General features: G+C 37.3%; 2 protein-coding genes across 5 annotated transcripts in view; one reads left to right on the top strand and one right to left on the bottom strand.

Annotated features, from left to right (window-relative positions):
• Positions 1-14,185, bottom strand: part of LOC118268421 (dipeptidase 1) — a 161,924-nt gene that overhangs the window by 31,899 nt on the left and 115,840 nt on the right. For all 4 annotated transcript variants that reach the window (XM_035582904.2, XM_035582928.2, XM_035582922.2 and 1 more), the window contains exons 5-6: positions 6,346-6,478; positions 2,956-3,112 (exon numbers count right to left, since the gene is read on the bottom strand). In XM_035582904.2, coding sequence (XP_035438797.1) covers positions 2,956-3,112; positions 6,346-6,478 — 290 coding nt within the window. The remainder of the gene's footprint in view (positions 1-2,955; positions 3,113-6,345; positions 6,479-14,185) is intronic.
• Positions 7,028-12,891, top strand: LOC118268456 (uncharacterized). The gene is made up of 5 exons (XM_035582962.2): positions 7,028-7,201; positions 10,798-11,028; positions 11,119-11,410; positions 11,880-12,106; positions 12,496-12,891. Exons 1-5 carry the CDS (start codon positions 7,092-7,094, stop codon positions 12,761-12,763), a joined length of 1,128 nt encoding a protein of 375 aa, XP_035438855.1. The 5' UTR covers positions 7,028-7,091; the 3' UTR covers positions 12,764-12,891.

The following is a 14,185-nucleotide window of genomic DNA, read 5'->3' as shown; positions in this document are numbered from 1 at the left end:
CACTTCTTAAAAAATAGATTTTTGTAATGATATATGATACTTACAACTAATTATACGTTCGAAGATAGAACGCAGGAAGGGAAAATGATACCAGTAGATAGGTACCTTCATATACTGAACTTTGAGTAAATTTTATAATACCTTTATCTTTTCATCTTCCAAAAAGTGTAAAATAACGAAATCTTCCGTTGACTGCGACCTTCTAGTATTTGGTTATTGATTTTATGTCGTTTCGTGTTGGCGAAGCTGATTGATATCATTTTCCTTTCGCTCAAGGAGATTAGCGACCGAAATTAGAAACCACGCTCAACTCAGATTTACATTATTTACTGTCAAGTTGTTCCATCTTCTCCAATAATTAAGAATACTTAAGAATTTTTGGCAATAAAAATCTAGTTAGAAAATAATGAATTAGTTTGCCACCCAAATCATTAACCGGGTGACCTATTTGTCGGAATGAAATAAAATCTTGGCAAAATATTTCATGTTGCTTAAGTTCAGTTATAATTTGCCTCAAAAAGATTTCTTTATTATTACTTGTACTGAGTAAGTAAGTAAGCTTTGAAAAAAATAAAACCGATGTAGAATTTACCGGAGAAACGTCGACGCCGCCGACACAGAAACTGTCAATGCAACAAGTATCGATGGCGGGAGGAGGACGCGGAGGACGCGGAGATATATCCCTCAATCCGTCCTCCGGTACACAAAAGCCACGCACAAGTAATATTGTAATATCGTACCTTTTTTCCTATGAATGGAATAACACCTCATTTGTCAAAAGGAAAGGAAGGGGAGTCGGCGAGGAAATACGCAGTGTATCTACTTATACATTTACATGGCTTAAGAAATAAAGGGGGACGGAGGAGGCTGGTCTAAATTAGCAGGATGTTTTGCAGGAAATATTAAACTGCGAGACTCAATGGCCGATTTAGTTGCGCCTGCTCCGCGTTTAATTTAACCAAAGAATACAATACGAATGCATCGGATTTCACAAATTTACTATGTAGATAAAGCAGAGAATAAATCTTATTGGTTTTACCTGGTTTTCCTTATCTGTGAAAAGCGAACCCTTTATTCGAGGCAATTTCAAAGAGAAAGGAAAGAAAAATAGATTTAACGAACGTTTGGTAAAATGGGACAACAGTTGAAAAAGTATAAAATATCGGAGCTCGGAGAGCAAGCCACAACACGAGTGAGTCTTTCTAACAAAGTGTCGGACGAAAGCGCGGATAAAAGGATATTCCTGTAGAAGGGATAATTCTTTAAGGATAGTGAATTGCGAGGGGTTCAGTCCAGCCTTAATGCCTTTGATTGACACTCAACATGCTTCTGAGTTTAACGCGGACATAATTACTTACTTTATCGCCTTCACTTTTTAAACATTGTTTTATTTTTAAGACGTGGCGAAGGTATATGATTGGTGCATACCTACTTTTGTACTTTATATGTTGCAGGTAAAGCTACCAATTGGCTACAGTTATGCTTAATACAAAATGCCAGGAATCTTAGAGAACTAAACTAAAAATTCTATTGTATGTGTGTGTGTGTGTTATAAAGGTAGTACAAAGTTTTCTTAAGTTTAAGTTACTTTCTTAAAAGTCAACAAAATACTTCAAAGCTTAGTATGTCGTTCTAAGCAAGTAAGCAAGTTACCTTTTTAATATTCACTGAGTACCACCATAGGTACTCTGATTTTATATCTCTAAATTTAAAATTAATTTAGTGTCAACCGCCGTCTGTTGTAAAGCTCCGTCTGCCATTTTGCAAAAACATTTTAAGTCAAGGCCTGAGTCAAGTCTTTTAGAAAGAAGAATACAAATATTCTGAGAGCAGTTTATCGTTCATCACGATCTCACTTGATATCCAACGTAATTATGATCAAAGTCTTATTTCGTCCGTCTTGTGACATAATCTCGAAAACAAACAGGTGAGCTCGCCGGCTCCACTTGAAGCAAGATATCAACTTCGTTAAGCTAAAAGTGAATTCTTTACAACGTTCAGTTTTAATAATTGTCCGCTTTCTTTTGTTGTGAGAGAATTGAATTTTCGGCAATTTCCCATTTGCCGGGTTTTGTGTAGGAAATGAGAAACAACGCGGCTGACGTCAAAAATGTTTACGCGAATACGGATATTTTTGTAATTGACTTTTAAGGAGCGCACCGTATCTCTGTACTACGAAAAATATATAAAAAGCGACTAATTTAATTTACAAATTATATTTTTTCTTCTTTGCGAAATATGAAATGTTTTTTGCTTCAAGTGAAAATGTTGATAAAATCTTACTCAAAATAGATATTTAATTATTTCTTCGTAGCAGAATTGAAATTGGTTTCATCTGGACCAGAAATGTCTATATTAATCACGAAATGAAAGTACTATCTGAGAGAAATTAAAACTCGAAGGAATATCAAAGAGCACCAAATTAAAATTATTTATTTTTCAGTTTCATTTCTGGAAATAACATTTACAAGATGCTTCAAATGAATATTTGTTTTACTTAAATATGAAGTTACTTAAATATAAATATTTTTTCGTTAACTTAAAAAGTAAACATCTTGCTCAAAGAAGATTTGTTAAATGCTGCAATCATTGAATGTATTAATTTAACACTAATTGCGCGGAATTGTAAGCAAACAGAACCAAATGTTTACAGGAGAAGCTACGCCACACTACACCGCACTACGCCACAATACGAAGTGCTATACGAGATCTCCGATACGCCATTTCGGGGACAATTAATTGCAGTTTTAGTTGCAAACTTTGCATTGCTACAAACGGGAGTCGAGGGCTGGACATGAATAATTTATTTCGAACTTTTTGTGGACAAACGAAAAAATATTCGTGATTGTAAATCTTTTGTACTGGTTTACACAAGGGGGCAGAAATACGGAGATAAAACTTCTATATTGCGAATACATTCGGTGTTGGTTGTTTGGGTTGCATAATTCTACTTACCATGGGGTATTGCAAGTATGGGTGAGGGTCATGTACCGCACTCCCAGCTGATAGTAGGAGCGGAGCACTCCCAAAGAGTTGGCGATAGAGTGACCTCCCTCAATGCCGATGAGCGAAGCGATCTTGCGAGGACGCGCGCTGTGGGCCTCCAGGATATCTGATAAAGAAATAAATATTTGTAGCGTCCTATTTCTGTCAGTATCATTCTTCATCATATCAGTAACGAATCAGAAAAATGTAATTTTATTATATAGGTCTGTCACATATATCATAATATAACATCACGTCTTTTATTTTCCGAAGATGTAAGCAGAGATGAACATATTGTGACATCTACACTTTCAACCAGTTACAAAATTCCAGAATCCGTGCCGTGGCCTACTCATGATTTTGAAAACAAAACACTTTAACAATACTTTCTCGATTCGGTCATTTTAACCTTAACTTTAACCTTTTCTTTTAACATAATCATCAACAGTTTTTAAGTAAACGCAATAAATCATGGTTGTAATTCGTCCTGTTGATCTAGCTCCACAGACTGCGTAGAACTGGCCAACAATGCCTAGCCTACACGTGTAAGCTGTGTAATCCCTGTCTGTGCTAGCAACGTAAGCTGAACTGCAGGTATTGGGTTACCATCTCACTGCCAGCGTGGCTCTAAGCAGACAGTTTCACTTTCAAATGCTGTATATACTATGCATGTATTGTTCTGTTCCTATATCTTACAAGCTTTTGCTTGTTGGATTGTCTATAGAAAAAGTTGTTTTGGTGAATTTTTAATCAATATTTAACCCTATGAAATAGATTCGATTTAGACGTGAATGAATTTTGGAAATGGGATAATAATAAAGTAGTATTATTTATTATTTATACCGGTGATTAATTCATTTTCATTATTTAAAATAATGTACGCTAAAGTTTGGAGTGTATCTACTAAATTTAAACTTAGAGTATCTTTCTTTGTTTGCAAATGGATGGGGCAGATATTAATATTATATTTATTCTAAAAACTAACTTTAAGTCTGTACACTGTAGCTCTCCTACAAAGTTTGCGTTCAATGTACAGAGAGCTAATCTCGCCGATGGACTTTCAAACTTGAAGTCCCTCTATTTTTGTATGAATATTACATTCATACGGAGGGGAGGTTAAATGAATTAATGACGTTTGTGAATGCGCCACGAAAGTTGGGATGAATATTTTATGGCGTCACTGCGCGGGGCAGCCGCCATTGTTAGAAAAGTACTTACCAAGAAGTCTATTGTCTTTTCTACTTCTACTTAGAAAGGGGAACGTGACGACTAACTTTGGCAATATTATATTTTTATGTAGATTATTCTGAGTTAAAAGATTCAGACGTAAAAACATCGTAGCAACTTTAATCTCGCATAAAATATAGATCCATATTTCATTACAAACATTCATTTTGTAAACACGATGAAGCCGACGATCGTAAATATTATGAAACAAACGAGTTTCCTACAACGCTTACATTAATAAGATATCTTGCAAACTCAATTACGCAAAATATTCATACAATTACGGGATACGAATAAATCAAAACGCTGAAAGAGAAAAATAATACGAAGAAAAACAAAAACTATAAATTACAAGAACGGTGCACGACAAATCCGGCTATATCCGCCGCGAGTCGGTTTTAAAGTTACAAATTAGTTTAGTCGCTCCGAAACGGCGTAGTACGCGTACTACGACATCTCGGGGTATCGTTTAAAACAAAAAACGTTTTTCTTTTATACAGTTTACATTTTAATATTTTCATTTCATTTCTGAAAGATGTTTCTTGCTGTATTTTTCTTTTTCGCGTTTCCGTAACTGTAAGGTGGCAAAAGGATCTTGTTAGTGGTTCTAAAGCATTGCTATCTTCATCTTTGCCTTTTTGGTTTATCGTTTGGTATAGAAATGTTCTTTGTTCTTTGAAATATTTATAGTATCGTCTGACTGTCTGACGTCAGTGATTGGGACACAGTAAGTTATAATTAAAATATTTTCGTAACTTTAATTCTTACTGTACCGAATAAGTAATGAGTTATTATAAATTTGGATGAAATAAAACATCTAAGACCGTAACACAAAAACAAAATCCAAGGATTATTGCGAACAATGTAGCGATACAGAATCTCGAAGCAGATTTTTACAAAACATTTTCTTTCTCGCAATACGGCTATATTAAGCACGTACTTTCACTTGTTGCTGTTACAGATTTAAATGCTTATTTTATCTCAGTCTTTGCTATACTACTTTTGTAGTATTTATTACAACAGCTTAAGAGGGAGCGTGTACTGCAGCGGCAGCGAGTCTCGAGGGACAACCATTAATGACAATGCTCTTGTCGCCGCTTCTATAATAAGCTTTCAATAATCCTCTCAGCTATTAAGTATAGAATTTACTTTAATTTTTCTTGAACATAACATGTCTATATATGTTTTGTAAGTGGATTAAGTTACGAGGGTTTGATATGAAGCTACATACTACCTATCGGGTTTACCGGAGCTCCGGCTCGAAAAACAGGAATAGGAACGGGGTGGTTATTAGTCAGTAAGAGCCTGACACGCCCTCTCGCCTCGCCCGAGGCGGGAGCGGTAACTAGATGATTTACTCCTCTAAAAAAAGACTGAAATAATTTTAGGTATATTTTTTAAACGGATTAAATTTACCAGCTGTGTAGTATAACTTATTTTTTGTCGCAAAATAGTAAAAAAGTATAACACGCAGAATTTGTAAAACACGTGGACAGCTAAGCGAGTTTAAACATGTAAATGAATACGAATTGAGCTGCGAGGCGGTATCTACATACATACAGTATTTCATTAGGATTTTTTTTTCAAAACCATGTGTATTGTGTTGCCAGTGTAAAATTCGTTTTTTGTTTACACCAGTTTACTCAGTGATGCCAATATTATGAATGCTTACTAAATGTTTTCATTGAACATGTATGAGCATACTTGTCTACTAATAAACCAATAGTCTTGTATAAAGGAATAACTTATTCTAGACTATTATTTTCCACTATCGTCTCTGCACAGTTTGCTGAAGTTATTGCTATAGACTATTTCAATATAGATTAGTTGCCACGCTTGTATTGTGATGAGAAACATCTCATCACAATAATAATAATAGATTTAATGAATGAAAAGTTATTATAACAACCGCAATAGATACATACATATATACATAACTCCACGACAGGCGTGAGTGGTACGCAGATACTACGGAACACCAATTGCTACAAATCTTATATACCTCTTTCGCTTCATCAACAGTCGTTCAATGTATGCTCGTCGGCTAAAGGTACTTTTAACTTTAACCGTTTAACTGCATGTGATGATATCACCTATAATCGATATAGGAAGTTTTATAGAATATATAGGCACCTGTGACCGATGTGGCGAACTGCAGATCTTGAGGGTACTTTTCTACGAGGCGTTTGATCACGTCGATTTGTTCCAGAGTCAGCTGCACCGCGTCTTTGTTCTGCGTAGCGCACGGGACGAACGCCGACCAAAACTGTTGGAAAATAGAAAAAACCGTTGAGAGTATGTAGAAAGTTAATGTTTTTTCTTTAAGAAAGTAAATTGACAAAAGCAATTCTATACATCGTATCTCACATTTTCATCAGTATTTTAAGTGAGGATTAATCGTGAAACAAGATGTTTCAATTTAATCTAGTTAAAATGGCAAACGATCGGATCTCAGGGCTGAACCAAAATAGCTTTCAGATGTACAATATTGGATTAGGTGTCGAGTATCGAGGCCACGAGCCTGCTGCCATCATACTGGAGAATTACTTGTAGCTCTTAATTTAACAGATGGAGTATCTATTCCAAGTGACAAGCCAAGAAATGTATGGAGCATTTTACTTTTAATGAGATCGTTCATCTTAAAGTTAAAGTTGGTGTAACTAATTTATGGTTTTTAATATCGGTTTATGAATATACGTTTATCAAAATAATATTAGATAGGCTTGACAGGCATCGCACATAAGCCATAGCCTCAGCCACCTACACACAAAGGTACCTATGTCGATAATTAAGACAATACAATCAAAATCTCGAAGGCCACGATTTTGAAATACATTTTGAGGAGAAAAATAATAAAGAATAAATAATAAGAGAAAAAAATGTCCGGTGACATTCTTGGAGTGGTGTTCGATGCTGGTTCACAGTCTTTCAAGGCAGGGTTCGCCGGGGAACCCTCTCCACGGACAATGGTGCCCAATATTGTTGGCAGGTAACTATTTCATTATAATAGTAGCAAGTAATTTAAGTGTGGGAGGGGAGAGCTATGCTTCGGCACGAATGGGCCGGTTCGACCGGAGTAGTACCACGGCCTCACCGAAAACCGACGTCAAATAACGCTTGCGTTGTGTTTCGTTGTGTGAGTGAGGTTACCGGAGGCCCAATTACCCCCCTTCCCAATCTTCCTAATACCCGATTCCCTGACAACCCTTAAATTCCTAACCTCCAAAAGCCGGCAACGCACTTGTAACGCCTCTAGTGTTTCAAGTGTCCATGGGCGACAGCAATTGCTTACCATGAGGTGATCCATCCCAAAAAAAGTCATAGGAATATAGAAAGATATAAATAAGTATCCTAATAGTACCTAAGCTAAATTTCTATCTAAGATCTTTAAAATAGCTTACATTTTTGAAAATCTAATTAGATTAAAAGTGGTTCACTTTTAAACACAGCATCTTGATTGTTTAATTTGGCGTGACACGAGTAGCTTCTTTGCCTACCTTTTTAATCGGTATCGTCACGTCTCTTATCCCCAGAGGTGGATATTAGGCAGAGGTACTTATTACGGCACTTAGTGCCATTGTACTATATACATGTAATAGGGTAGGGTCTATTGGCATATACTAGGCACACTTCCACAGTATAGAATTGTGCAATTTCTCAGTAACAACTGAGAAATGTTCCGAGGAAATTTCTGAGAAAAACCGATAAACCTCCAGTTATGCATACTTTGCCCGACTCGGAAATCGTAAATATTTTCTAAACTTAAATTAATCCAATTGCTACTATTTAAAACATAATAACGTTAAGACTAATACAACTATCGGTCCAATAACTTCTTTAATACAATTTACTTCTGTAGTCTCAAGTCTTAGTATCTGTAATTATGTTTACAACAGAATGAAAACAATGTCAACTTACTCCTAACTCTAACTTTCATTTTAATATTCATACTCAGCTTTAGTCGAATACTTTCTAACTCAACGGAACTGTTCCCCTTAATTCCATCTTGGACCTTATTGATCGTCACAACACGTACTGTAAATATTTCGTAGCTCGACACAAAATATATTTACAACTTTATATTGTAGCTGTAGAAAGTTGTAGAGAAAACAAACATCAAGTATGAGACATTAAAAACTTGCACATGGCGCGGTTAATATCATAGTCCTTACGTTATCCCGCAGAATAGAAAGTCAGAAATATTGGAGCACTCGGACCGCCGCCGGTCAAGTTCCATTCAACTCGGAACTAGTTTTATACAGATGGACGACAATGGCTCGCCTCTAAGTCCGGCTACCTAGCCGCTACACTCATTTCTGTATTTTACTTCGTGTAGCGAAACTTGCCACAATGGTTTATTACTTGTTTTTTAACTTCTACTGCCGTCGCTATTAGACGGAGTTTTAATTAGGGCGCACCGGGTTTGATTTCACTTTTCCGAGCGACTACATAAATACTTTTAGTATTTAGTATACGTCTAGTATTTTGTCGCTTAGGAAAAAATGAGTATTGATGTCGTACTATGAAAAAAACTTCGTTCATGATTTCCATAGAGCTGTAAGTTATTTTCTGTGTTAGTAGTACTATTTGTACCGGCCACAAGCACTGTCCACCTGTCAGCCACTCTCAAACAAGGGAAACAATTTAGATGATTATGTCACCGTCCCATAACGGTACACAGTGGGATCTCATCGCGTCCTTTTGTTTGTGCCCACGCTACATCCCCGGACCCACATCTGACAGCTCTTTAATAAATCTAAATGTATACCGTATACAAACTGTTATAAAGACGCTAGTGGTGACGTTCAAATGTACTCAAAACAATGCTCAAAGAGCGCTACACGAGAATGCTAACTTCAAGTGAACACTTACAAGTACCAAAGCGGTAGTGGTTGAGTTATAAGAAAGAAAGTACGGCATGCATTGTATTAACTTCTCCTTTGTGTGTAAGTTCCACTGCGAGTTGACGCTCGAGGAACGCTCGCACGATTGCCGCTCGAGCACACTCCCGGCAGTTATACAAGAACCCATGCAAAATGAACGCAAATAGAGCCAATTTAAAACCCGAACCAAATTAAAATAACTCTTGCATATGTAAGAAAATGTTGACTACGTTTTTGAAGTACAGAACAGAAAATACTAGAATAATTTGTCGTATGTTGCTGGCGACGGTTTAGTACGAATTCAAATGCAGCTTCAATAGAAAGGACAACAAAAGTGTCGTGTGTGGGGACAAGCGTGTTGTCCATAGCTGAGCGCCACAATAACTTGTTTGCACTATTTTTTATAGCCTGAGAATGTTGGCAGCTGGCACACTGTTGGTCTTTCATATCCCGCACGTAAACTATTTTGTTGTGAATTTTTTGTTGCTCACGCTGAAATTTGATTGATAGTGATTGAGGCTAAATTGATTCCGTGCTGGAATGTTTTTGTTTTGTCCAAATATTTTTGTTTCCTAATTGCGCGTAGTTTGCACGAGTTTCTCTCGACTGGTTGTTGCAAAAATAACAACAAAGTGGATATAGAAATACACAAATCTACGAATCCTCCCGGGGAATAATAAGCGTAATGACATTATGCAAATTTCCGTCGGAATGTTTCCGAGGTGTTCCGACCGCATTGCTCCCTCAGCGGGCAGAAGTTTCGCGGTAAGTACTTATATTGGACAATGCATGGCTCGTTTGTAACTCATTGTGTACTGAGCTGACCTGCAGTGTATCACGTTTGAGCGCCTCTGTCTGTCTGTCTGAGTGCGGGGCACACATGTCGCTGTGGGCTGCGAGTGCGGACACAGTCCAGCTGAACAGATTTCAACAGTTTGTACTTACTTCAGTTGGAATACTAAATGTGTGGCCACAACTTGTGCCATGTGATCCTCCATGTGTGGGAGTATGAAAGCGCCATTGTATTTGAGTACATGAGTTGTATACAAAGTATTATTTTATTTGGTGTCATTGTATGAAATCCTTACAAAGAGATAGTTTGTAAACTGGTAACATTTTGCACATTAAAGTTGATGATAAAAATGCCTATTCGTACCGATGATAAAGGAATGTGACGAAACTTGCTGTTATACTTTAAAATTTAGGCAATACTTAATGCAAAATGGAAAAAATAGCTTGCTAACATGAATAGCATACAGTGTACAGGGCAGACCGCAGCATAACATTTACAATATTTCCTTAAGGTGAGAGCGCCGTACGAAATATAAGCGGGCACCTGCCGTACAATGATCTACGAAGCGAACCAAAATAGCTATTATAATGAGCTCTTAACTTAATGTATGTTTTCAGCTAAATGTTGTTTTAATATTTGTGATACAAAGTCTAGTGTACTAAGTAAACATTACTTTTCTTTTCCTCTTAATTGGATATTGAAAAAGGTAGATTGGAAGCGATCGAAGAAACAATAGTCCTCCGGTACCTATTTACAAACGAGCTAACGGAATACATCAAAACCAAGGTTAAAATAAATACAATTACTCGGGAAAACAAACACAAATGATTGTGTTAAAAAATATTCTTTTTAGTCTTTATTTGGGAGCTTTTGTTTCATATTTTCTAATTTATTGCTTTTGTTGTACAGGTTTCGTCGCGACGGTCTCCTGGACGGTTTACCGATTGTGTATTGTGGGACTCAAGCCATTAAAAACCGGGGTATATCCAAGTTGGTGTACCCGGTGAAGGAAGGTCTCATTGACGACTGGAATGAGATGGAGATGCTGTGGCATCACGTCTTCTACAAAGAACTGCATGTACCACCAGAGTCTACGAAGATTTTGCACTCGGTGCATCCTCTTACGTCAAAGAATGATAAGTATGTGCGATAGAGATGAGACTTTAAAAAAATAATAAATATAGTTCTAGCATTACGTTTTTTATAATATTTTATTCTTTTATCATCTAGTCAAAAAATGGCTGAAATATTGTTTGAAATCTTCGCCATTGACTCGCTCTACATTGCAAAGTCAACGGCTTTGGTGCTGAATGCATACGGCAGGACATCTGGCGTTGTCTGGGAGTGCGGCCACTCCTGCTCCTACGTGGCACCGGTGTTTGAAGGGTTCCCCTTGAGGCACGCTACGTTCACCTCGCCGATAACTGGCAATATGCTGACTAAAAGACTGCAGAATCTCATGTTCAAAGCTGGGTATTCACTCACAACTCCATATGAACTAGATCTCATTGAAAAAATTAAGGTTGGTAAATCGGTATTAGAAGAAAAATTTGTATTTTAGTTACGTTTAAAGGTCTCAGCACACATATGGGATCGGAAAGGGATCGTAACCGTAACGCCTTTCGCCTCGCTGTCAACCAGGCGTCAACCTACCGTATGCACGTAACGAAAGCGTATCAGCAGCGCCTGTACGTCAACTCGGCTACGGCTAGGCGACACCGACTAGACTAACACGATAGTTAGTCGGTACGGAGAGACGTAAGCGCCGGGACGGAGAAACGTAAGCGTGGGGACGATGAGCCGTAAGCGCGGGAATTCAAGTTCGGAGCCTGTTCCGAGGCGAGGCGATTACGTTATTATTCCGATTAGTGTGCGTTGCAGTAGGGAGTTTAATACAAACCATTCTGAACGGCTCGAGGCGATACGGTGACGATCCCTTTCCGATCCCATATGTGTGCTGAGACCCTACACATTAATATTTGACTTTTTAGAAAGAAACATGTTACGTATCCCAGCACTACGATAAGGAGCTAGCAGAATCATCAGGATATGATAGCAAGGTTAGGTACACCCTCCCGGATGGTCAGGACTTACTACTGGGAGAGGAGCGGTTTCTCTGCCCAGAGGTCTTCTTTAAACCCGAGCTTGAAGACCTGAAGTGCAAAAATATAATGGAGACCATTTGCCACAGTATCGATTTATGTGATATTGATTATAGGTAAACATTTTCTAACATTTATATTTAAATTAACTTCAACTACATACATATCGTCACGCCTTTAATCCCCGAAGGGGTAGGCAGAGGTGCACATTATGGCACGTAATGCCACTGTGTACACCCACTTTTCACAATTTATATTGTGAGTCCCATGTAATAGGTGGTGAGCCTATTGCCATATACCGGGCACATTTCCAGACTCCGTGCTACCACTGAGAAATTTTCGAAAATCCGAAAAAAGCCCAGTAATACTTCGCCCGACCCGGGAATCGAACCCGAGACCCCTGGCCCGGCAGTCGCAGTTGCAACCACTCGGCCAACGAGGCAGTCTTAACTTCAACTATTGCAAATATTTCTACTATTTACACATTCGTTTCATATTTCGACAGGTCCATGTTCTACAGCAACATCGTGTGTTCTGGCGGCGCTACAATGACATTAGGTTTTGTAGAGCGCCTCAATAAGGAACTGACGCACTACCTGAAGAAATCCTCGCGCGACGTGCGACCGCGTGTAGACGCGATCCCCGTGAGGCAGTACGCTGCCTGGGTGGGAGGGTCCATGCTAGCCTCCTTTCCAAACTTGCAAGGTTTCTGGCTGACCAAAGAAGAGTACGATGATTCCGGACCTGATCTTGTCAAGTCTAAGTTCTTTTAAACGGCCGATTTCGTGCGAAATATTTATATTAGATGTTAATTTTGTTATTGTAAGAGATTTTAGTTATGCGTTAGACACTTGAGACTATTTAGTTACTGGTAAGTTGATTAAGAACAATAAAAACTTTAGTTACGGTATTCGTATATTTCAATTTGAAATATTATGTATTAGAATATAATAACAATGGCTACCGACTCGTATCTTGTCAACTCCGTTTATTATCCCTCGATAGATGGCGATGTCACGATTGACAAACAATTTACGAAGAGCGATACGTTAACTGATACACTTCAGATTAAAATTGATATTAACCGATCGGAGTAAATTTGCAATTTGCTTATTTAAATTCGCGGAAGCTCCCTGTTCTTTGAATAAAACAACATTTCGCGTGACGAGAAACAGATGAACAGATCTGACTTAATTTTTAATAAAGTGAGGAATTTAATATTTTCATTCATTTTACTCATTTATCTTAATGTTTGAAGGGAGTCACAATTGTGCTTGAATATTAAATAATAATATTGGATATCAGAACATCCATGACAGTTGTAATGGGCTTTAAGGAGATTTAAGGTCTGATAAAGTGAAGCTAAGAATATTGTGTTGCCTATAAGACAAGTGAGAGAACGAAATATATTTTATCTCGATCAAATCTGGATAGTTTGAGCCAAAACTAATTAAGTAAAAGCGAGGAAAAGCAACAATATTTACTTGTCTGACTACTACGTGTAAATTCAGTTTATTTTTATTCCAAAACGAGGAACTTGGTGGAACGACAAGGGAATTTACTCGTCACATGTTTGTATTGGCATATTTTCTACTCGTTTGCAGTGAAATCGTCAACGAGTCCCGCCAGTCGGCGCGGAATAGCGCGACGCAAACTTTGTACAATTTGAAGTTAAATTTATTTTAACACGTGTCCATATTTGCATGAAAAATAAACATGTAATTATGAGAATGTGCAAAATAGAACTCTGTGTAATTTATTCTTGTAACTTCATATACTTTTACTTATAAATACCAAGGAGGGTCATTACTTGAATATGCCATTAAAAAAGAAAGATTACTATTAGAAATAAATAGCAAAATTGACACACAAACATTGATTAATCTCACCATTATGGGTCTACCTGATTATATAATGTACAAAATGGATAAGGAAGTTATAACTTCAACTGCAAATCTTTTTAAGGAAATTGGTAAACATGAACAAACAGGAAAAAATTATAATAGCAAATTTAAAAGAAATTCATCTGACAGTCAATTGAAAAGTGAGAAAATGCCCTGCAAAATATGCGAAAAATTAAATAAAGGGAACCGTTTTCACGCCGAAGAAAAATGTTGGTTCAATAAACAATCTGATGAAAATAAAGATTATAACTACAAGGGAAACTATAGAAGGAATGTGAACAATACAGTGCT

The sequence above is a fragment of the Spodoptera frugiperda genome, chromosome 25, assembly GCF_023101765.2.
Source record: "Spodoptera frugiperda isolate SF20-4 chromosome 25, AGI-APGP_CSIRO_Sfru_2.0, whole genome shotgun sequence".
Taxonomy (NCBI): Eukaryota; Metazoa; Arthropoda; class Insecta; order Lepidoptera; family Noctuidae; genus Spodoptera; species Spodoptera frugiperda.
This window is presented reverse-complemented; position numbering and strand designations above follow the sequence as displayed.